Below are 25732 nucleotides of genomic sequence, written 5' to 3' on the forward strand. Positions count from 1 at the left end.
GCCAAACCTCCAGACAAAACTACAGTAGAAACCTTTTCTGAGTGGAAATGACACCTTCCAGTGAATGTTCTGCCAGTGCAGCTCTGCTGAGCAAAAAGCCCTATTAGATATCTCTACAGAGTTCATCTCAGCTCTCCACAGCCCTGGAGCTTCCCTGACTTTTCCTTGTGAGAAAAATCAAGCCTGTGTTGGAATTTCAGACATTTCACCCATTTGCAGCACTCACCACTAGTTCAAAAGCTTTACAGAATGTACCTGTTCAGCAGTGGCTTAAAATCCTTGTGTTTGCCTTCAGAATCAGAAATACTGACTGAGCAGCTGGCACAAAGCTGTTGGGCAACTGATTCTGTACAAAAGAATGGAAACAATCCAGTAATCCCAAAGCTACTCAGAGGAAACAGCCCAGGAAACTTCAGGGACAATACAGATATTAAAATAATCCTTGATCTGTTTGGAAATTGATAGCCAAAAGTAAAGCAGATGAATACTGAAGGTTACAGAAAGCTGCAAAACCACCTAAACCATTAATACAATTATTTTCCCCTGTGGGTAGATGTTTGTCTAGTACTGGTTCTGTTTTCTAGGCCAAAATCTGGATTAAATCCCCGCTCTGATTAGAGCAGTGATACATCTACTGCTTTAACACAGCATTGTTTTCTTCCATGGTGACTAAGATGGGTGTGGAACAGCTTTATTTTTTTTAATGGGTGCTATTTTTTGGTAGAGTGACACGATCTGAAGTCACGATCCCCACAGTTGTTAGTGTTTGAAATGCATTGCTCCCAACTCCCCTTCTGCATGCCCAGCTTGTGCCACTGACAGGCCTCCATGCAGGACAACCACAAGGATTTAGGAATAAGGAGATTTTTATAAGCTGACTGAAATCTTATGTGGAATTAAAAGCAGGTTGGGTGCACAATTGCTGGCTGATATTAAGAATTTTTTTGCTTGGATCCTCAAATACATGAGTGGCCCTGTAGTAAAGCACTCTCCAAGAACAGAAACTAAATGAACCCATCACAGGTTGGGCTGAGCCCAGCAAACAGCTGAGAATAAAAGAAATGCTAATCTTTTGGAAATAAAAAATGAACCAAGATTTGGGCTGTGGTGTGCACTCCTACAGTCTGAGTCACGAAGTTTAACCTGTGACACTGTGACTGTTCACAGGTACGTACCAGGTACGTGGGCAGACACCTGGGCTGGCCATTACATCAGCTTCAAAGAAACTACATTTTTCCACATTTTAATGTTTAAGCTACTCTGATATCCACACCATGTAGCTGCCTGAAAATAAACCAGCATTGACTGAAAATGGAAATCCTCCATATGCATTTGTAAACCTTGCCAAAATAGATCAATTGCTATATAAATCCTCAAGGTCTGCTACGATTTTATCAGAGACGTGTTATTTCTAGACTTGGATTATTTTCTTTCTTGGCCACTTTTCTGGGTTGTTTTAAGAAATATTGTCTGGCTGTTTGTACACAAATCCATTGGAATAATTTCACACCTACAGCCACAACACAATACCAGCCACTTGATCACCTCAGTGGTTTCCTTCTTCTCTCTGGTCTTCTGGGAAAAAGGATTAGATTCTACTTTATGCCTTCCATTTTTCTGTCTAACAGACCTTTGCAGCAGCAACTGCATCCTTTCACATGCCAGTTTAGCTAACCTACATAAGCTGCCAAAAAAAAACAAATGACCTACTGAAAATACAACTCCCTGAAGCAAGTGCAGAACTCGACACAACGCAGGGACATTGGACGACCGGGAGACGGGTTTGGAGATGGGATCCTCCCGGAGCATCATCCCGGGGGAAGCGGCTTGTGGAGCTGAGGTTCGTTCAGTAGCTCGACCCCTGGAGCTCCCTGGGCCACCTGGGGGAGGGAAAGGGCCACCGGAGCCCTTTCCCTCCGGGGGAAGGGACCGCGGCACGTTCCTGGAGGAGCCGCGAGAGGGAGATGCAGGACGGGGAATTGCGGGAGGGGGGTCACACTCCGCCCGCCCAGGCGCAGGATTTCCCAAGAATCACCCCCCATCCCGGCAGCCCTTCGCTTACCAGCTTGAAAAACTTCCTCAGATTCGTCTTGGGCGTTTTGCTTTCTGCCCCTCTGGGTTTCACTTCGGAGCCCTCTGGGCTCTTGCTCTCGTCCCTGTCCGGAGCCACCGCTTCGAAAGACGCCTCTGTTTTCTCATTGCTCACGGCCTCCGCTTCCTCCGATGCGTTCTGGGGTTGGGAAACGCGAAAAAAAGGGGAAAAAACATTCCCACTTAATCAGTGAGGATTTGCTTGGGATCTTTAACGAGGTTACAAAGTGCTGCAGCACTGCAGGAACAAGTGTGGCATGAAAGCATCCTTTGCTTAACTGATCTCTATGTGTTGCTTCAGGAATTTGATTAATCCCAAATAAAAAAAGTAAATAAGTGTTAAAATCTCACCATCTTATATAAATCAAACAAATGGCCTTTCTTGTGCTGCAGTACCAGTTCTCAAACGCAAGAATCTAGATTTGACTACAATTTTAAAAAAAATTTAAATGAAATGGCATGCAGCAATATGTGTCCTGAGAAGATGACACTCAGGTAAAACCAATAAATATGAGAAAGATCATACCCAGGAGTTTGCACACAAAAGCAGAAATAGGATTAAATAAAACACATTGTGGACGTTATTAATTGTTAAAACTGTATAGCATCGTTCCTACTGAAATATAGGAGTGCAACATCCCAGCCCCAGCATTGTCAGGCTGGTCACATCTGCATCCCCAGCTCCTCTTCCCAGCTGCACAGATATAAATGATTTTTTGAGGTACAAGGTAGTTAAGTAGCTCATCTATTCCTTCACCTAATTCCACGGGTCACAGTCATTCTCTTTGATAGTGCTGACCCTCATTTGAATTCAAGAAAAACTCCTGGGCTTTAGGAACGTTTAAATCCTGACTTAGAACACCTTTTTCTTTCTTTAACTTAAACACCTATGCACTTACTTTAATTTGGAATTATTATATCAAAGTTGTTGTGGAAGTTATGGTTTATCTTGTTTGAGATCTTAGGCTTGCTATTAAAAATGGTATGAATTTCCTATAATTATCTCCAGAAACCATTCCTGTAAACCCATCTCCCTCTGTGAGGCTGTGAGGTTTTCTTTCACAATTTTGTGATCTCAAAGATATCTGTGGAAGCCTGGTCCAACCTCCTGCTGAGGAACTGCTTGCTTTGAGCTTGTGCTGCCTCCAAGGCTGGAGGTTCCACAACTTCTGTGCAATCAGACCAGGGTATTTCTGACATCCTGGGCCAAGAGGAAACTCCAGACACATCTCAAAGTCCTCTTCTCAAATAAAGCTGAGGTGGCAAATGGAGACTTATGACCAAACCCCTTCCAGCAAAGGTTCTCTGACATAATTAAGAAGAATTTTTAATTTTTGTTCCTGTTCCGCCTAAGAAACTTGAAGAAAAATTTCCATTTGTGCATTCAGGAAAATCACCAAGGTGTTTCTGGCAGGAACTGAGAGTGAAATAGGAAGAGTCTGACAAAGCTGAAGTCAATAAACTTTGAATGATGTTACATTAACTGTTCTCTAGAGCAACAGGCTCAGCTTCTTCACTTCACTTAAGGGAAAAACAAAAGCTATATCAAGTTTTGTGACCAGTTTTAGGAAGAAACTCCAATTTATATAGAATAATAATTTGCAAACAGCCTGGCTCACATCAGCTTTGATGCATAAGTGTTCTCATAAAAGTTCTCTCCTTACACCTATAAACTGCAGCAGCTGAGGTTGCTGCATTCATGGGTCCAGATCCTGCTTCCAGTTTCCTTAAACACAAATTTTAATCAATTCAACCTAAGTCAGCAGCTATTGCAGTTATGCACCATGGGCACAGAAGGGCTGTTGGGTTATTTTATTTTTCTTTTGTTAAAGGCACTCTGCCAAATTTAGAAAACATTTCAAGATACATTTGTTTGAAGTAAGATGAGCTCTATTCTTCCTGTTACAGAGCAGCTTTTGCTTTCTTTTTCAAAATAATATTTTAACTTATCTTTGCTAGCTGTGTTTTATAAGAGTATTTTACTGTGCTCTTTATTTCATTGTTTTGAAAGCATTTTTTATTCCCTTAAATGAGAGTGTCCTTAATTTTCTTTCAGTAGTAAGCTTTTAAAAACAATTGTGGTGGAAAGTTTGTGTCTACTCTGAGACACCTTCTAGTTCTTACAAACCCTCCTGTTGTTTTGGGGAACTGTTACTACACCATTTTCTTATCTGGGTTCCTGAGCACACAAATTGTTGCCTTATGAGAGTGTAACTTATTTTGTGACCTGGATAACTTGGATTGGAGTTTTCCTTTGGCTGGCTGCATCTTTCCTCCAAATTGAGATAAACACTGCACCCTGCTTTGATCTCGTGCTGCAGTCTGAGCTGGCACTCCCCACTGCGTTTCATTAGACACGAGGAGCACTTCTGCTTTCCCTGGGTCAGACCTTCCCTATGAAGCAGCTTTTCTTTTATCTTAACAATATATACAAGATGACCTTTTGTTCGAGAAATTTCCACTTAAAAGGGTAGTCAGGCTTGAGATCTGCTCCAGACTCACAGGCAGGGAGCAGGGAGGGTTGGAGAGACTTTCACCCACCTTCCTGCCCTCCCTGGCCAAGGCAAAGCCAACAGAGGTTGCTGCAGTCAAGGCAACTCAGCTTTAGCCCTCACCCTGGGCTTGGACCTCCCCCCAAAGCCCCTGTGACCTGCAGCCACTGCCTGAAGGTGCCACCAAGCAGGTTTTGGGCTGTGACAGCTCAGACTATGAACCACTGACACCACAGGTCTGGACAGCCCAGGAGTGGGGTCTGACCCCTGAATCCCTGGGTTGGGGAGGTCAAGGTCCTTCCCTGCTCTGAGGATGGCAGCTGTGCCAGCAGTCAGGCTGTGAAACAGCCCCCAAACCTTATTGCCCCCCTCACTCCCTCAGCCATGGGGGAATTCTCCTTCAAGTGCCTTCATCCACTTACTCAGCAAAACCCAGCCAGGATCTCCTTCTCTTCCACATGGTAGATGGTGTGTATTCCAGGATGGGACCAGGTGAAAGGCTGCAGGAACTTGGTAAGCCCTGGGTAATTTTAACATTTGCCTCACACACTCCACTCTTTTTGCTTATGATGAAACACAATTACAGGCTCAGCAATAAAGGTGAGATTGGACATGGAACTGTTGGAGCAAGTCCAGAGGAGGCCATGAAGTTGTTGAGGGGACTGGAAGTGTTCAAGGCCAGGTTGGATGGGGCTTGGAGCAACCTGGTCTAGTGGCAAGTGTCCCTGCCCATGGCAGGGGGTGGAACTGCGTTGTCTCTAAGGTCCCTTCCAGCCCAAACCCTTCTGTGACTCTATATTCTCCTTCACCCAACAGCCAACCAGTTTGCTGTTTGTGCATCAGCACAGAAATACCCCTCAGTAAAAAGAGCATAATTTTTCTGCAGTCGTTTGACAGCAGAGTTGCAACAGCTTAAAAGCCTAGTTTTTAAAGAAAATCTATCTGCTTTTAAAGATAGTTCACAGAGCAATCCAAATAATGCTGCCTTGATCACCTTCCACAATTTACTGGACTGCCTTGATCGGATAAATACGAAGCATCCTGTTCCTCTGCCCTGGTGAAAGACCTAAAAGGCCTTGAAGCCAGCTTTCCAACACAAATATGGGAAATCATTAACTGCAGCTTTCTATCAGTATTCCTCATTAGAAAAGAAATGCTGCCATGACAAACATTTGAGTAACAGTTACAAAAACTCCTGTGCAGACCCATCAGGAAATGGGGCAAATTCAAAGTGGTTCCCAGCTGAGAAGCTGAAAAAGGAATTTTTCCTTTTCCCTTTCCATATTTATTCATCTGCAGTCAGAGCAGCAGCATCAACTGCAACGTGTTGACAGGCACTTCATTAGCTTCACTTTGAAGTGAAAGCTCATCAGAAGATGGATATTTAAGAGACTGCCTGGAAAGGGAGAAGCTGGATCTCAGTCCTGGATCTTTTGAGTGTTGTGGCTGCTGTTTTTTAGTTCAAAAGGAAAACTACTCCTGGCTCTGAATTATACACCTATTGGAACAGTTGCCAGCTTCAATTCTCTGTCCTAGCAAGAGGACAGTGCACTGAGTGGGCCAGAAAGATAAAATCACTGCAGGAAAACATCGCATGAATTCTTCAAACCAAGCGGTTTGAGTCTAACCTGTAATCTAAGGACTTTATTTTTTTGGTACCTCTACTCTCATTATTTTTAGCTTCAAACTGACTGGGTCACCAAGGGCTTTCATCAAAGGAAATATTATTCTCTGTCAAGAAATCTCAGTAAGGAAACATGAGCTTTTTACAGGTGAGGATTCAGTGCTCAAAGAGGCTGATTTTTTTTTTTTAAATTCTTAGGACCAAATCCAGTTCTCTATTGCAGAAATTCGCTCCAGAAAACTTGCAAAAACTTTAGCCTCAGCATGATTCCAGACCCAAGAAGTTCTAACTAAGCAAAACCAGGCTCATTTTTTAGAGTTCAGGTTTCACAGACTACTGTAATTCAGTGCATTTGTGTAAGTGCTTTAACCAGCCCTTAGTATTTTTGGCAGCAACAAAAATCTGCTTGTAGAGAATTCTCTGCAAAACTTTCTGTTCCATAAGCAGCTGATGACGGTGTAGGATAAAAAAAATGCACTGTTATCAACCAACAGGAGTGAAAGAATTTTGGGACAAGGTTTGTACCCCTGAGATGTTTGAGATCCCTGGACTTCACGTGAGGATTGTTACAAGGTTAAAGCAGCACAGGGCAGGGACCAAGAGCTAATTTAGCTCTAATATGGGATGTGTAGAGCTGGTGTTCACTGTGGGCAGTAAAACATCAATAACTGCTTTAGTTTGGGTTAATATTTCAAAATAAGGTTTAGAAACCTTACCAAAACCTTATCAGATTTTTTTTTAAGCCTTCACTACCAATTTCTCCCTCAAAGAGGTGATTTTCACTAGTTTTCTGCAAGAAAATCTTCCTTTCTTACGTGTTTTTTCTTTTTTAAAAGACTGTGTTACTTCATTATGAAATTGCTGAATTCAGACCAAATTTATTACTCTGTTTTACACTGAGACTACACAAAACAGTCTGCCAGAAGGCCTCTTTTTTTCCCTTATTTCATCCTGATGTTCAACATACATCCTGCTTCCCAGCAAATAAGCCAGACTACTCCGAGTGGGAGGTTTCTGTAGCAATAACGACATAAAAAACCCTCCCTCTCCCTCTTCTTCCCAACTTACATCTCATTCCAAGCACCTGATTCACCCAATTCCCCAGGAAATTAAGTCCCAAGTAGCAAATGTTTCAAGCTTGGATTGTTTTCATGCATATTTACTATTTACTAAACACCTTCATTTCTTTTACATAAATAACATTTCCAAAATGTATCTCCAGCTCAAGCTAAAGAAGCTGCAGGGCCACTCAGCAGCATCTGGGTGTTTGGAAGCAGTTAATTTCTGGGATTTGGACTTGAACAGAAGCCCAGAAAAGCAGTTATTCAACATACAGTGATTCAGTAAAGTTTAATACAGTCCTTCTTTCAACTGAAGATTCCATGAGGATCATGGAAACAGGAACTGTGTTTTCAGAGTTAGTCCTAATTTTAGTTAAAATCATTTTTTAACCTGAGGAATAATGTGTCTTCCCAAGCAACTAAACACCCAGACTCAAAGACTGATCTGCTCTGTCATGGAACATTTTCTACTGAGTAAGAATAGACCCACCAGATTCCAGGTTTTTAAACATCTAGAACTAAAGCAAACAGTTCCAAAAGATGGGGGGGTATAAAAGAGAGATGGGTTTTTACAGATATATCTCTATTAATGATATGATTTGGTAAAGAATGCTGTGATCTCTCTGGGGTTTTTAACAGAAGCCTTGAATTGACAGAGAAAAACATTCCTTATTCCATATAAATAAAAAAATTACAAGGTTTAACAAACTGGATTTGTGTGTTTTGATGAAACCAGGAGACAAAGATACAAGGGTGTGTTTGTATGTGCATACAAAGTTCAGCACATGGGAGCTGCTCTCCCGGGCAGGTTTGACTGCTCTGCTGTCACAGTGCTCGGCAATAACTCCTCTCCCTGCACGGAGATGGAGCAGCTCCACAACCCAGCCATACCTTTTTCCAGAAGAGCTTGCTCAGGGGCATGGGGGTGGCTGATGGTTTCTCCTTCATCCCCTCCCTGGGGGCTTCACTTGCTGCTCCCTGAGGGGTTGCTGCAGCCTCGGGGGCCTTCGGGTTCTGCTTGGCCGGCGGCGGCTCTTGGGAGGGAGGGACACTTTTGTCTGGTTTTACAGAGGTAACAGGCTGCTGCTCAGGGCTCTGGAAGGAACATGGACACACAGGTTATTGTGGAGAACAAAACACCCAGAGCATTTTCAGGCATCACTTGGTACAGGTGAGCACCACTGCACAGGTGACATGGGCAGCAAGGTGCACCTCTGCCCTTTCAAATGAAGTGACATCTTGAAGAGAGGAAGCAAATGGCACAGCAACCCACCCTTCCCAGAGATGAGTAACTGATAAAGGAATTAAAACACTGTCTTGGAGACTAAAGATGACAGTGACAATAATTCCCCTTTGCCCACATTATTCACACAGATAACTCCAGCCATCCTACTCACTTTGGTGTTGGTTGTCTGTTGGGTCTCTTTTGCAGCCTGAAGGGAAACAAAACACAAAGACAAGTCTGTCTGAGGCAATGTCACAGTGCTCAAATTGTCTATGGGACAAATTATTTTATTTTTAGTCAACGTTTGTGAAAGTCCTGGCTCCTGCAGCCATGGAAACTGAGCCCAGGCTGAGGAGAGGCTTCCAGAGCACTGCCAGGTCCCATCCTTCTACCTGCACTGCTTTGTGCTCATGTTGCTGTGCTTGCAGTCCTCAACCTGTTCTATAAAAATAGCTGTATTTATATCTGCATTCCCATATTCCATATATTCCCGTTCTGTCCAGGTAACACATTACACAGGGTTTGAAGGTACTAGCAGAGATTTTTCTGCACTGAGTCTGCGTGTACAATTTCCAGGACACATTTACACACCAGAGCTGGGTGTTTTCTATGGGGAGCCACACACCAGTCTGGGATGTGCTCCTGCTGCCTTCAGAATGGGGAACTTCACTTTCTGGGATATAAAACAGAGGCAAATGACAACCTGGAAAGCAAGGGCACAGAACAGTCATGGTTTTGTAGGAGCAGGAGTTGCGGTTCCACAAAGAGAAGCTCTGCAGGTGCTGGAGGTTGGTTTAACCCATCCCCTCACACTTTTGGGCATTAGGTGGGATTTACTCTTTTCATATAATCATAGAGTGGTCTAGGTTGGAAGAGACATTAAAAATCATCTCATTCCACTCCCCTGCCATGGGCAAGGACACCTTCCACCATCCCAGGTTGCTCCAAGACCCGTCCAACACGGCCTTGGACACTTCCAGGGATGGGGCAGCCACAGCTTCTCTGGGCAACCTGTGCCAGGGCCCCCCCACCCTCAGAGGGAACAATTTCTTCCCAATGCCCAATCTAAACCTATTCTCTGTCACTATGAATCCATTCCCCCTTGTCCTGTCACTATGTGCTCTTGTAAAAAGTCTCTTCCTTGTAGTCTGCCTTTTGTAATAAGCTCCTCCTCAGATCTGTGTCTCCTGATTTCCTCAAAACACACAAATCCAGGAGGAAATTCCTCCTGGGCAGTGATACACCCCTCTCTCAGCCCTCACACCCAGCAGAGCTCACACTGAAGAATTACCTGAGCTGTAGATAAAACATCAGCCAGCCATAAACTGAGCCCAGCACCCCTGGGCTTTTGGGACTTCTTGAGACAGCAGGTGTGAGTTATTTTGCAGGAGCCAGGACCTTTTTTGTGGTCAGCTCTAATGAACAGGATCCAGAGCAAGTAGGAAGAACAAGCACAATACCACAGACTGGCTTCAGCACTAGTGCTCAAAGTGAGTGACCAACCCTTCTCTTCCAAGGAAAAACCCCATAAACCAGCACAGTTACACTGAAAAACTGGCATGAAATGCAAGGCAAATACACAGGGATGGGAATGAAAGGGCAGAGAGGGACCCAGTTTGGAATACCACCCAAACTGAGTCTGAGGTCAAATGGACAAATCGCACTGTGTTAGGGGTTTATATCAGGATGTGCATTGCTGTTTGAAAACAACATTCAGGAGTTGCTTTAAAGTTAGTATTCACATAACAGAAGACTGAAAAACAATGTTTTTGTTAAGCTAATAGTCAATTACTGTACAGAGCTGTTTATTTTGGAAGATTTGCACAGGAGACAGTGAAGTGTTCAAAACTAAATATGAGTAAATAGATTAAAATTATCATTTCAGATAAAGAAATTTGTTACCTGGTGATCTAGTTCACACAGTAAGGCATTTCAGAGGAAAAGATACAAACTAGGGGTTTTTTTTACTAGAACTGGTAACTTTAGGGCCTGCCTGTCACATCACTTCTCCAATCTGAATTGCCATTTTCAATCAGCCTCACAAGCAAACTGTTGGCACCATTTTAATCCATCCCCTTTACTCTTAATATGCCATAAATGCTCTCTCAGCTATTGCTTCTTTAGTTTGTATGTGGAAAGGAAACTGTGAAAAGAAATTTGGAAACAGGAAAAAGCTGTTTTAAAAGTAATGACATTTTATAGGACAGATTTTATTGGCGTAAAAATTTAGTGCTGTTGCTTTCCTTAAAGATAACTGCTCTCATTCCAGACCATAACTTTTTAAAGTTCCATTAAATATTCCAATGAAAGCCAAGCATCTCTCCCTACAATTCACTGCAAGATTTTTGCATTGTTGTAGAAGGGTCTTAAAAAATCCTAGGCAGGTGTAGCTTTTACCAGAAAGCCCTAATTCATTATGAACAAATAATTAGTATTTTCATTGTATTAAATACCAAAACTATTAGCTATCAACATAGTATATATGAGATGAGATCTTAACTTTAGGCTGGTGGCAAGAATTGCAGACTTAAAACCATTGGGAATATTATTATTCCTTCAGCAACATGCAGATGACTTATCTCAAAAATGTGACATGGGAAGAACATTTCTGTGTTGAAAATGTGTTAAAGAGCTCCCTTTGACTTGTGCCCTTGACTATAAAGCCCCCTACTCACCAGAAATTCCATGTGGGTGTCTTGAGTGAGCATTAAATATTAATTACTTGCCTCCCCCAGTGAAAGGGTCTCTGCTCCCACATTCTTTGGGCTAAAAAGCTACAATTCTCTATTTCTCTGCCATGGAGCACCATGGTAGATTATCCTCAGAGACTGCAGAAACCCCTAAATACAGAGCTTGAGACCAAAAGCTTTCAGTGATTTTTGGTCCTCTGAAACAACCCTTTGATTGAATGTGCATTTAAAACACTTAAAAGTACTCTTCAAAACCAGATTTTTTTTCCTTCAAACTAAACCTGGACTTCAACGAACAATTACTTTTCTTGTTTTCAGTGAGAAATACCTATTTCTGAAGGCAATACCATGTTCCAGCCTTCTCTGTGCCATATCAGATGGCCCAATTCACCAATTTTAGCCACGTGATGGTGCCTGTTAATGACCATAAAGCCTGAAGTGTGGCTGGACTGAGCTCTGCAGCTCTGCCTGCTCTACAGTTGCAGGCTCTGCTCAACATTTACACAATTCATTGTTTGTCAGCACCTTGGATTTTGTTTGTAGTGGTCAGGGAGGTTTAGTCAGGGTTAGTAACTGGGAATCACAGAGCAGGGAAGGTGAGAGGAGTTCTTTCAGAACCCTGAGCTCACAGATGGCCCAACAAGAGAAATGCTGCACGTGAGGATGGTTTTCATCACACCTGGCCCGGGAACGCTCACACAGCATTCCCAGAGCACTGCACATCTGGCCAGATGCTGGTTGGAGTCACCAGTTAAACAACTCTTCTCTCTGACAGGAGCCATCTGTTACTGCTCAGGGCTCTGCTCCTGCTCGAGGTTCATACCGACCTTGTGCCTAAAGAGTTTACTAAATGTGCTGTGGCCCAGCTTGGGACTCTCTGCCTTCTTTTTCTTGGCTCCTTTGGTTGGGGATTCTGCCTTCGGAGAGGGCTGCCCACCATGGCCCTTCTCTGCTCTCGAGCCCTTTGTACAACACCAGTGGCAGTTGAGCACTTATTGCAAAGTTATTTGGTTCATGAAAGACATTCAAACACTCACACACATAGCATTAAAGGTAAACATCTCCTTTTTGCCCTGGACAACAAATCATGGGTTTGTTTGTTTTTTTTTTTTTCTGGGTGATTACTCAGCTCTCCTTAGACTATATGAGGAGTGAAATAAAAGCTAAGACAATCCACTTGATTCCAAATTAAATCACAATTTTCCCTCTAAAATCTCCATTAAATTGAAACCTAAATCCCACAAAGACTGAGACTTCAGTTGTTGACATCCAAGGTAACTAGCTTGTCCCTTTGCAAGCTTCATTCTTTTTTATTTTATACTTCAACAAGGTAAAAAAAAAAAAAAAGCTTCCAACCAGCAAAAAACTTGAAAATGAGTTGATAAAACTTTCCAGGAACTATGGAAGCACACAGAGACCCAAACTCCAAAGAAACAATCAGCCTACGGTGTTTACAGTGTGAATCACAGAATATCCTGAGCTGGAAGGGACCCACAAGGATTATCAGAGCCCAACTCCTGGCCTGCACAGGACACCCCAACAATCCCAGCTATGTGCCTCTTGGGGCTGTCCTGTGTAGGGACAAATATTGGGGTTGTTTAACCAACAGGGTGGGAGGAAAGGTCCAGAGTACAGAATGTGACACATATGAGCACGTGAAGTCGAGATCCTGGTCCCAAGACTGTGTCCTGCAGTACAGTCACCAGTCCTGCCAATGCTTTGTGCTGTGAAGCAGCTGTGGCCAGTCACATGGAAACTGGCCTTTTTTCCTGCAGTATCCTGCAAAATTCTCATATCCTGCGAAATTCCCAAGTGCAGAGTGAGATGGGAACAACTCAGGGTCTGCCACAGAAGGCTCAGGTTGGTGGTCTGGGGCAGATCTCAGAATACACTCTTGGTTTGTTTGAACTTGCAAAGGATCAGCTTCTTCCAAGGAAGTGACTGCTCTAACTCTGTGCTTACACAGATGAAGGGACAGTCATTAAGGGTGTGCCCAGGCTGCTGGAAGCACACATGGCTTCACCCAGCTGATTAGAGCCACAGATATCCCTGATGGCAGCACATTGCTGCAAAAAGCAAAAAGTTCCTCCCCCAGAGGGTGGTTGGGCACTGAACAGGCTCCCCAGGGCTGTGCTCACAGCCCCAAGACTGCCAGAGCTCAAGGAACTTTAGGACAACGCTCTCAGGGACAGGGTGGGATTGTTGGGGCGTCTGTGCAGGGCCAGGAGTTGGACTGGATGATCCTTGTGAGACCCAACTCAGGATATTCTGTGATTCTATGACTCAAAAGCACAACAGCCACCTGAGAGCCCCATGGCACTCGGGAGAGGCTCAGACTGCTCCCAGGGGAAAACACATCTTTACCACTAAGACACAAGTCATTTCTCAGGGGGAAAAAACCCCACCATTATTTCATATCAGCTGAAAAATCTGCAGCTTTTCTTCATGAAAACTGATAAGGTAACCTTTTACACTTATTTCCCCTCTAATAAACTAAAAATGTCCTATCAGGAGGATCATGAAGATAAAGGAATTCCTAATAAAAGAAAACTCCCACTTAACCTCTGCATAATGAGTTTGCATATCCTGCCAGTCATCTGGGCTTGTTTACCCTCCCAGTGTGATAACAAACCAAACCCAAACAGCATATTTGTTTCCAAATGACAGCACCCCAGCACCAAGAGTCACCTGTTGCAGCAGCACATGACAAAGCCAGGTATGTCAACGGGACTGAGCAACCGGATTTTTCACAGCTGTTGAAAGAGCTGCAGGTCCCACTGAGCCAGTGCAGTTTGAGAACTGCATTTTCTGGATGTCTGGGAAGACCTTAGCCCTGGCTGACGATTTTTGGAGTTATTTCAGAGTTATTGAGCTACAGCTGGGGAGTGATGTGTATCCCCCATGTCCTCACGAAGCTCTCTGCAAAAACTGATCGTTTCAGTACCAGGTTTTATCAAAAATTGAATGGGACAAAAGGATAAAAAAATAGGAGAGAAAACAAAAATGTTGATGCTCAGTGATTTTGGCTACTTAATATCTATATGTCAAACATTCCTTTTTTTAGGGTTCTATTCTTTGTATCTTATCACAGTGCAAGGAAAACTTCTGCTCTATGGGCAAATGGAATTTTTCTGTGGAATCCAGAGGTTTTCACTGCAGGGACCTGAAGTTTTAGATCAAGGACAAGTCAGAGCAACAACAAGAGCATTATCAAGTCATCATCAAGCTTGCAGAAGATGCAACAGTTCAGATTTTGATTGTAACAGATGATATGATTAACTGCACTATTTATTCTCATCTTCCTTTTAAATTTATTCAGGGGAAAAATATTTTTAGTTGCTTCAAATGACATCAATTGCTGAAAAAACAACACGACGAAGAGGAAATAGCTGTATCAGAAACTCTAGTGACTGAACAAGGAATCTGCCTACCTTGTCTTCAGAATCACTTTTGGCTTCAGCTTTGCTTGGGGAGACCTTAAAAGTATTTGAGAAAAAACAGTCACTCCACTCAGTCTTTCAAAAGATCTAAAAGATCATACGTTTGAAATCAGCAGGTTTTTCTAGCACAAAGGTGAAAGTATAAATTTTCCTACGTGAGGGGAAGCAATACCTGTAAACATTTCTTGACAACAACTTAAAGTCAATGGCTAAAATGAAAAATGCCTGGACCAAACATTTACTATTCAAGCTTACTCATCAATTCATAAAAATGAACTTAGAGATGTTACAAAATAAATTTCTTCGTGCAGAAGATGTTTAAGACAGGTAAATACTTCCAGGTCTACAAGCATCTCTGCAGAAGTAAAGGTTTTCAGAGCAGGTGCCCATCATTTGATCACAACTGCACTGTCCTCACACACCTCTCACTTCATCCCTCCCCAGTGCCCGTGACAGCAAACACATACACTCAGCTCATGTTCACACGGGATTTTTAGGAGTAATTTAAAGCTTAAAGAGATGGAAAGGAAAGGTAAAGTCTCACCAGTGTTCTGAGGAAGCTCATGACGGAGTTGTCTCCTGCAGCAGCTGCCTGGGGGCTGTCCTGCTTTACCTCTGCCTTCTCAGCTTGAGCAGCACCGGGACTGGTGACACCTGCAGAGTCCTCCCGTAGGTCCTTCTGGTTGCAGTCATCTATCTCCTAAATAAAAAAAAAGGGGGCAGAGATTCCTCAGTCCTGGCTTGCCTGATTTCCCAGTGGAATGCAAAAGTAACTTTTGTGACTTGCATTCTGTTGCTCAGAGAGTCACAACCCTAATTCCAACCATACTTCCCCAGCCTACATGTTCAGAACAATTGAGCATTTATACATCTCTTTCCCCTCTTTTCTAATGTATTCAGCATTGGCTCTTGGTTGGGGGAACATTGTTCTCAGCTACCAAGTACAACAAACACAAATCAAGTCACACACAGCATCCTAAACACCACTCTTCTCTTTTCAAGGCTGAACTTGTGAAGAATGAAAATAAAAGCTGAGATTTTGGCCTTTGACAGCTCACTGTCTGATTGTACCATACAAAGATTGCTTCTGATACTCTATTCTGCCATTCCAGGAATAATTATTGTCTAGCAAACACAAACATGACACAGATTAAAAGAAGGAAAAAGGCAACAACTCAAAGCAATTCTACTGAGCCAGATGGAGCTGCCTCCTCTCTTCATGGAATTAGAGTTCCCAGAGCCCAAAAAGAGTTTTCCAGTGCTCAAGCACTCATAAGTATGCAATATTAAGCCACTCACTTTCTGTTTAAACACCTAAACAAGGGTCATGGCTATTTTTTGGCACCCTTTCACTTTCAATTTGCCTGCTATTCTGGTCACCTTTGCCTTGAGCCTGCACAGGTAAATTCAACACAAGTGCTGTCACAAGAGAGCAGCCTGAGACAAGTCCTCATGGCCCATTCAGCACCTCCTTTTTTTTAAATATTTACTAGTACTACACCTGGCTAGTGATGTCTGAGTGTTACCAATAATCCTCCTTCCTTCCATCAGTGTATCTACACTGTAAGTGCAGGGTTGATCTGCCCATTTATAAAGTAAATTGTGCCTGGCACGATGGTGGCCTTGACTTTGGTGAGGATTTAAAACTGAGCAGACCACCCTGGCAGTTCCATAACTCCTCAGCAGAAGTTACCATCCCCAACTATTTAGTTGGTAGTACCCAAGTATCCATTGGGTCACTAAGAAGGGATCTGGTCACTAGCAAAGAATGACTAGAGAAGCAGTTGTAGGAAACCTGATTACTCCACAGGCAAAATCAGGACAAGAAATACTGATGAGCCTGTCTAGGTGTCTCCAGTAAACAGCATCTTCCTGGAGGTCTAAGGGACAGCAAGGTTTTTATCTCTAACCTACCCATTACAGTTCAGTGCTTTTTTTTGGTGTGAAAAGTTAAAAAAAAAATTGTTCTCTGGAACAATTGCCTCTGCTAGGCAATTAAAAATCCCACAGTATTTACATGACATTTGCAGAGGACACAGCTTTCTCCAAGTCACTAGTGGAAGGAGTTGACTAAAGATGCATAAATGGTTTAAAACTTCAGAGGGATAAACTGACAGGGATAGGCTGAGCATGGAGTGGTCAGTCTCCACACAGCATTTAGGGAGTTAAATACACAAGGCTTCAAATGCAAGAACAGATTTCTGTTTAATTCTCCACCCACCATTTTCCAAGTTTACCCAGGAAGAATCACAGCACAGTGGTTGAGTGCCTCAAATATTCAGAAGTTTCTGACAAGGGCCTAACACACCACTTTGTCCAGCTGCCAGTTCCAGGCCAGAGTGGCTCCAGGAACAATCTGTGCCGTGCAGAACATGCGTGGCCAGGGCAGCCCCACAGCCAGGGATGGCATCTAAAGAGCTCCTATGACAAATGCTGGCTCCCTTTCAGATGTTAAAGGGCCAACAGAGCCGTGAGGCAAGAGATCAGAGGAGCAGGAGGCACAAGAGCAGGAGGCTAAACAAAACCAGCTTCACAGCTGAGGGACTTGATGCCATCAAACTCTTTCCTACTTGATGCTATCGAGAATAATAAACAAAATAGATATTTTTTTTATTACAGCACAAGCCCAAGCCCTGATGTTGGGCTGCACTTTAGGAGGAAGGGAACTTTGCTGCACTCAGCTGTTTCCAGCAGCAGACACCAGCTGGGGCAGCTCCAGAGGTGCCAGGTACCACCTCTGGCAGCACTGGCTATCCCAGGAAATCTCCCTGGAAAGCCATTGCAGACACTGCAGAGCTTGAAGTACAGCACTATCCAAAAATCCCTGAACTCCAACTTCAGAGCACAAATGTGCCCCATAACACACCACTGCACGAGTATCCTCACTCCAGGATTCCCAGTCCAAGGCTGCCTTTAATTACCAAGATACAGCTGAAATACAGGCTTTGACAGATGCTGTGATCCATCTTGTGCTCCCATGGGAATACTGCTGCAGGGAGGAGCACAGACTCGGGCCATCAGCATATAAATCAGGGAGAGATAATGCACAGTCCTACATTATCACGTTTTCAGAGCCACAAAATCACCACAAAAGCCTCTGCAGCAGCTCCCCGTGCAAAGCCCTGGGGGCAAATAATGAGAGAAAGTCTAGGAATAACAGAAGGTCAGTATTAGGAGTTAACAGATCCTATGTAAATGTTCAATTCATTTCTCTGAGGAGCCAAATTTAGGGGTAATAAACACCTTAAATACTTATACTGTAGTTTCAGTTCAGTCATCAGAAAAAAAACATATCAAAAGAATGTATTCCTGCCAGCACTTTTGTTTGCATGAATCATGGCTCAGTGAAACATTTCAGGCATATAATTTATCTTTTCTTTGGCTTACATAGTAAATGCTTCATGAATTCATGAATTCTGTCCTTGTTTTAATTATGCTGTGTTCTGAATGTAGTTTTGTAGACCACAAAAATAAAGAGTGGTTCACCAAACACAGAATGTTTGTGCAGCTCTTAAGCTACAACTGTGGAGCCTCTCTCTTACTTACCAGCAATGCTGTTTGTTTTGTGTTGGCACTCAATTCGGGGAAACTTTGCTTTGCTTTTAGCTTTTACAGATACTACAAGTCATAATCCTCAGAAAAAAAACAAGAAAAAAAAAAAAGGAACTGTTGGCAGCAATATCTGGATTTTTAATATGATTATTTGGTAACAGCTTGTAGTTACTACAGTAACAGTAATTAAATTAGACTTGGTCATTCTCCCATCCTACACAAGAACTAGAAACTTTAGGGGGAACAGAAGGCAACTGTGCTGCAAGGCAGAGCCATGGCCTTTGTTTTAGAAACGGACTTAAATTTGGCAACATATTGGAGTGTTTAGTTGATATATTTTTCCCAGAAAAGGTCCTTAACTCCTCTCTGCCTCCAACATATTTTCCTTTTCATGTTGGAAGAATTAAATACAAAATTATAGTCCAGAAATTCAAGGGTAAGGCTAAAATTTCGCTCACCTGTGATACAGTTCTGTCACTTACTTACACTGAGTGACTTGAACCCTGATTTTGTGAGTGCTCAAGGCTTTCCATGGTACAGATTTAGGCACACACAGAAAATGTCCAGGCACTTTTGTTACCCAGCAGACCTGTCCTCAAGCAGGTCCCCAAAAAGCTGTTGTGTGATCCTGAAACACTCAGACACCAAACATCACCTACAGCTGGGGATGTCCAGATTATTCCCATTAGTGAGATCCAGGATGTGAATAGGTAAAAGACAACTTGAAGACAACTCCAAATCAGTAAGAATTAGTAAGAAATACAGGCAGTGCTGATAGAACAAAGCTTGATCTGAATGAACAGGGCTTCCAGGAGCTGTTAGAACTGGCAGAATAAGATTTACATTATCTTGTCCTGTCCCCTGATAGCTGCTCATACAGCACTGGTTTACTTGGGCTTTCAGCATGACTATTTGCTCCCACCAAGTGTTTAACTCTGACTTCTGGTTAAAACTCCTCCAGACTGTTATTCCATTAGAGTTTCACACTGTGTTACTTCAGCAGCACCAATTGTGACCTTTCACACCCCACAGCGTGAAAGTAGTGTCACTGCAATGACAGCAAAACAGGAAATAGGAATTTTGGTTGTAACAGTAACAATTCCTGCAAGCCACAAGGAAAACTTATTGTGTGCGTTAGTCAAAAAAATCTTCAGGAATTTACAGTGTTGAAAAGTTTCCTTCTCATAGGCTACACACAGAAGTACCAGTGTGCACTGAACAGATTATTCATTCTGAATTTTCCCCCCTGTTCTGTTTAGGTAGTGAATGACTTTATATTCTGCTTGGTGGAGACTATGGATTCTTTAAAAAATGCCCCTGTAGCTGTCTGAAACACTAGTGATGGGGCCACTTTGGAAGGCCACTGGTCATAAATGCAAATGTTTTGTCTTACAAATGAAGCTTCAGAAAAATATTAAAAATTTTAAGTTTCAAATTTGAGAAGGTCTAGGATACAGAAGACAAGGTAGAGGATCAAAGAGATTTTTGGGGACAACCTGCAGTGTTGTCAGTGCAAGCAGTGCACTGGTGAACTGTGTTCAGCACTACTGAGAGCATTAGTGATCACACAGCAGTCTTATTTGTGAGCCTGAACTAGGCTAATAAAACCAGTTGTTATGAAACTCCAGTCCCTCACATTGGATAGGATTTGAATTAGATCAATAATTAGTGTATTCCACCTCTCCAGCAGAACTAGGAAGAGTTATGCCATTTATCCCCATCCAAGGGATGGACTTATTCAGAAGTTAATCACCTGAAAATTAATTCTACAGTATCTTTGCTGATATCAGACTTTGAAGGAAGTGTAAAATCTAAACTGATACTTGTTTTCAGCTCCTTTGACTAATGTGCTCTCACAGTTAGTTTCTTATATCACATTCTCATCCTGTAAAATCAATTCTAATGGACCAGATTTCCTTGAGTAAAACAAAAAATCACAATAGCCAGGAGTAAAAAAAATTGTTGTTGCATAATATTGCTTATTGTAAAATGTAGGATATGCAACAAGCAGCTATTGCTCAAGAAATGGGACTATTTTAAAAATGGTACAAAGCACAACAAAGAACTTCTTTAAAACCATCCAAGCCAAACTCCAAGCTCCTAAAGCATTTAGTTTGTTGCTTTCAGGTATTCTTGCTTTCACTGGCAGCTGGCTGCTGTTCATCCTGGCTTTAGAGCGTGGACACAGACAGTTCACAGAGTACCAGGAGTCAGAAGGGACCCACAAGGATCATCGAGTCCAATTCTTAAGGGCACAACAATCTTGGCCAAACCTTTCAGAGAATTAAAAATTAATTTAAATTCGAGGTCAGTGCCAGCATTTAGCCATGAGACAGATGCCAGAGCTCCACCACTTCACCACAGGTTCCTCTCCCACACCTCTCTCCAGCCACCCCCACGGGGCGTCACCTGTGGTAACACATTCACTCACAGCCATCACAGCATGGAGCTGCATTAATACTCCATTAATATTCCCAATATTCATTAGTGAATGGATATTGTACAGCAGCACTTGCCTTCCCCTGTGGGACACCATTGGACGTGCTCTGTAATCCCACAGCCCTGATGCTCCCGTCGGGAACGTCCAACGCCTGCCGCTCCTCCTGGGGATCACCTCGTGCTTTACTCCTTTCCTTTCCCTTCTCCAGTTTGAAGATCCTGTCAAAGAAGGTCACTGGTTTTGGCTTTGAGGTGGCCACATCCTCTCCCTCAGGTGACACTGTGAGCTCGATGTCCTGCAGCGGTGCCCGGCTCAGGTTTTTATCGGAGCCTTCCTCTGGCACAGCTGCCCCAGGAACCTCTGCCCCCTCACTCAGGGCTTTGTTCCCGCTGGGGGACACAGGGCTGACATCAAGTTTCGCCGGTCCAAGCGATGAATCCGTCGCTGGATCTTCAGTACGCCCTGGTACAGCCCACGAGAAGGCGAGCACAGAGCGGGGTTTCGCAGCTGGCCCAGCTCTCCTGGCAGCGCTCCCGAGGCTCTGCCCGCCCGCCTCGGCAGCGGGGCCCTGCTCCATTGTCTTCGGGGAAGAAACGGCCACATTATCCCGGGCAACACTCGCCTTTGCATCCACTACAAACAGAAGGATAGAACGGGAATTATCCGGCACAGCCAAGGAGTTGTACTGGCTGTACAATTAATCACGGCGCTTTAATGAATGGGGTCTGAAACGCAGGGCCTCGGGGAGGAGCACACAGGGGGCAGCTCACCTGGGACCCTCTGCCTTCCCATGCTAAATACGAGCTTCTGCTCATCCATCACACCTGCCTGGCTGATTTTCTTTCCTGCCACTCCTCGTTCAAGTCAGTGCAAATTATACACCTCCTCCACACCCCCCTCTCAGCTGCCAAAGTCAGATAACAACCCACATTTTTACTGCTTAGCCCAGTGGACCTCACAGTAAAATTACATTAAAATTAGCAATATGCGAAAAACCCCCACTCAATAAAACTTGAGAGGGTCATATACCAATATATTACACTTTCCTCTGCCAAAGCTAAAGAGGAAAAAAAGAATGGAAACCATAAGGACTGGTCCTGTTTCCTGGCTGGCCAAATTCCCCAGGGGGCTTTGCAGTCATGACTTATTTCATTCATTTTTCCAGCACTGTTCCTTGCCTTGCTGCCCACTCTTCACAGTGCAGTTTCTACTTGCACTTCTCTATAGCCTGTAGGTTATTTTAAGCCTGATTTAAATACTTATAAATCACATCCAAGCCATGCTTCTTATCCTTATGTTTCTGACTCTTTTTACCCACCAACAGTATGGATGGATCACATTTCCCCCACCAAAATTCTCACAAATCATTCCCCCTTGTGTACACACAGGGACATCACACTTTAGATGTGCAATATCTTTCACCTTAAAAGTATATTTTATAATACAAGGGCACTTTCATAATACAGCTGAGGTGAAAATCCCTAGGACCAGATTTGCACAGGAGGAGATGGCTCCTGCTTTATAGAAGACAAGAGAAAAAAGAAAAATAATCTTTCTTGTATCTCTTTTGTGGTTGGGAGACTGAATCACAGATGATGTGGTGTGAAACCCCAGTACACAAGAGGAGGCTTGTCAAGAGGTAAACCTTGCACAGCTCCCCCTCAGCTCCAGCTCCTCTTCCCTCCTTTGACTAGAATATAGATCTGACTTCCCTGTCAATCATCAGCACAGATTTCAGGGATGAATTTAGATCTACTTAATTATAACTGTGAAAACTGACAGCCTCAAAGTGACTTGCTAAATTAGAATGTGAAAATTGTCAGTTTCAATGAAAAACTGAAATTATTTCAAATTATAATTGTAATAGTCTAGTCAATATTATGCCTTTCACATTTTACTTTAAGAGAAATAAAATCCCAGATACCAACAAAACCTGACTGAAACACCTGTCTTCCACATACAGCACAGACCTTTGGAGTTCAGCTGCATTTGTTAAAGTCTTTTTTAAGATCAGGCAAGCAGAGTGTTTTTAGACCACAGATTTCAAAGCCACCTCTTAGCTTTTCACACCAAAAGTACCCCAACTTCCCGCCTCCCCCAAAGATTTTGTATAACACCACCCAAGCATCAGCAGGTACTGTACAATGTGTCTGTATGTGATACTGTCCCTCTGTGGCAGTGCCAGAAACCCTGGATATGCTCTTGGTCACATCCCTGGGCAAACCCAGGAGAACAAAGCTCCAACCCCCAGCCCTTCCCTGTGGCCTTAACTTGGTGACCTGCTGGACAGTCCTGCTTCACACTTGTTGGTCCTGACTAGCAGGGGCTAAGAGCTTCCATAAACCCAAGAACCATGGAATGGTTTGGTTTGGAAGGGACCTTAGAGGTAATCTCATTCTACCCCCTGCCATGGGCAGGGACACCTTCCACTAGCCCAGGTTGCTCCAAGCCATGTCCAACCCAGCCTTGGACACTGCCAGGGATGGGGCAGCCACAGCTTCTCTGGGCAACCTGTGCCAGGGCCTCCCCACCCTCACAGGGAACAATTTCTTCCTAATATCCAATCCAACCCTACTATCTCAGTTTGAAGCCATTCCCCTTGTCCTGTCCCTCCAGGGCCTTGGAAATAGTCTCTCTCCATCTTTCCTGGAGTTCCTTCAGGTACTGGAAGGCCACAGTTAGGTCACCCCAAAGTTTCTCCTCTCCAGGCTGAACAATCCCAATTGTCTCAGCCTTTCCTCCCAGCAGAGCTGCTCCATCCCTCTGGTCATCCTGGTGCCTCCTCTGGCCTCACTCCAACAGCTCCATGTCCTTTCTGTGTTGGGACCCCAGAGCTCGAGGCAGCTCTGCAGGAAGGGTGTGACCAGAGTGTGACAGCACAAACCTCAAAGAACTTGACCAAAATCCTTGCCAGCAGTGGAGGCAGCAGCTGACAGAGTCAGGGCTGTGGTGTCAGGAGTCACAGCTGCCACCAGCACCTGACAGCTGCTGGGACCTGGCTCCTGACTCCTCTACTTCCAACATTTTTTAACGTGCTCTTTGCCTTCTCATTGTGTTTGAGGTCAAGGCAGAGTGGCCACAGTGCCTCAGCACAACCTGTTCTGGTCAGGGACAGAGATTTTCGCCTTCTGTGCACACTGAGAAAGTTTCTTTCCCTGGATTCTCTCTGCCATTATTCATGTGAGAAAATAACTTCCATTGGCAAGAATCCTTGGCCAGCAATATTCTTCTGCAATATTTCATGAGCACCTATTTCAATGTACTGACATGCAAAGCAAAGGTACAAATTAGCAGCTACTCAACCACCTATTCAGCTACTCAGCTGGGGCCACTAAGGATCAGTTATATTTTCCTAAGCCCCCTGTAGTAATGTATGAAAAAGAACCGAAGCACTAATCTCTAATTATACTTGGAAACTTGGGAAGGAAGCAAAAAGCAAATCCTTTCCCAGCTAAAGAAAGGAGAAACAATATCCATTGGAAAATAATTGTAATAGATCCTGAACTTCTGCTTTATGTAACAGATAACAAATGAAACACAGGAAAACTGTCTTCAGTATAAAAATAGGAGTATAAGCTCATCATTAAGCAAACCAACTAAACAAGAAGTAGCTCATGAACCTATCAAGTTCCTTTTATCTCTAATTATCATGGAAGGAATGAAAGACCTGGAAAATATCACTGGCTTGAGCTCTGCTGTGTCTCTTGTGTCAGGACAGTTCAAACTGTTTCAGGGAAAGTCTGCTCAGGCACAGGCAAAGCAGATCCCACCACCAGTGAGGAGAGAGTGCTGTGCTGGGCTGCACAGAGGAGTCTCACTCATGCCCCAGTCACAGCAAACTGCAAGAGAAAAGCTTTGAACAGCAGTATTTGGATGAAAAGTGCATGATATTCTTGTTTTTAGAGAGACAGAAGTGTCATTCTTTCAAAAAATTATTTCCCACTCCAGAGGTAGAATTAGGAAGAGAAGAAAAACCTCCCAGATTTTAGGCCAGGTCTGCAAGTAGATCAAAGCAGTTCTTTTGAATGAGATTAAAAGCTGCTCTGAAATGAAAATCAATACACAATTTACAGCACTGCTGTGAGTCTGCATTTCCTGCTACTACTACACAGGCATTTTCCTTTCAAGTGTTTAACAAAAGACAGTCACACTGCACAAGATTTGTCTTGCTTTTCCCTTCACTTCATCAGGATATGCTAAAAAGGAAACACCACGACTGCGCAAATCTCCTCTTCTGGAAGTTCACAAGGATATTTTTTCTGAAATTTGGTAGATTAGACCAACATTTTTCCCTCAATTTGAGAAAAACTGCACAGAGTAATGGTTTGTGCAATGTTCTAAGATCATGGAATGGCTTGGAAGGGATATTAAAGGCCATCTCGTTCCAACCCCCTGCCATGGGCGGGGACACCTTCCATTATCCCAGATTGCTCCAAGCCCTGCCCAACCTGGCCTTGGACACTTCCAGGGATGGGGCAGCCACAGCTTCTCTGGGCAACCTGTGCCAGGGCCTCCCCACCCTCAGAGCCAAGAATTCCTTCCCAATATCCCACCTAACCCTGCTCTCTGTCAGTGTGAAGTCATTCCCTCTTGTCCTGTCACTCCAGGCCCTTGTAAACAATCTCTCTCCATCTTTCCAGCCACCAGCACATGAACACGCCATAAAATAAATCCTAGGAGAAACACTTGCTAATGCTGTTGCTTTTGACAATAGAAAGAGTCAGGGCTCTTTGGAAGTCAAACAGAGCCAACCATAAGCTACAAATAAGTTTTTGGTATCTTGGACTATTTTGAATACAATCCAGTTACAAAGAGATATTTTGCTCAGCAATGGAATTATAGTAACAGGGCATTTTTTTCTTCCCTGGAGTTCAGCTAATCATGGGGAAAATAGATTGTAATGGCCCTGAAGGAACCAGCAAGGGCTACAAGGCAACATTTGGCACCAACAATTCCATCAGTGTAGGCCAGCACAATGGGCTATAACAGCCCTGAATGAATTACTGCACAAATACTAGGCTTAAAAATCAAAATACCCAGCAACAATGAGCGAATTTTTACATTTACATTTCTCATAGATTTTTATAGATATTTGGTAGGCTCATTTTTCCTTCTGT

At 43.5% G+C, this 25732-nt stretch overlaps 1 protein-coding gene across 1 annotated transcript in view; it reads right to left on the reverse strand.

Annotated features, from left to right (window-relative positions):
• The window catches only part of BCAS1 (breast carcinoma amplified sequence 1), a 43195-nt gene that overhangs the window by 13511 nt on the left and 3952 nt on the right, over positions 1 to 25732 (reverse strand). The window contains exons 3-9 of the mRNA XM_018073742.2: positions 20692 to 21248; positions 15168 to 15323; positions 14615 to 14659; positions 12011 to 12145; positions 8666 to 8701; positions 8160 to 8363; positions 2063 to 2230 (exon numbers count right to left, since the gene is read on the reverse strand). Coding sequence (XP_017929231.1) covers positions 2063 to 2230; positions 8160 to 8363; positions 8666 to 8701; positions 12011 to 12145; positions 14615 to 14659; positions 15168 to 15323; positions 20692 to 21248 — 1301 coding nt within the window. The remainder of the gene's footprint in view (positions 1 to 2062; positions 2231 to 8159; positions 8364 to 8665; positions 8702 to 12010; positions 12146 to 14614; positions 14660 to 15167; positions 15324 to 20691; positions 21249 to 25732) is intronic.

The sequence above is a fragment of the Manacus vitellinus genome, unplaced genomic scaffold, assembly GCF_001715985.3.
Source record: "Manacus vitellinus isolate BGI_N305 unplaced genomic scaffold, ASM171598v3 scaffold_26_pilon, whole genome shotgun sequence".
Classification (NCBI taxonomy): Eukaryota; Metazoa; Chordata; class Aves; order Passeriformes; family Pipridae; genus Manacus; species Manacus vitellinus.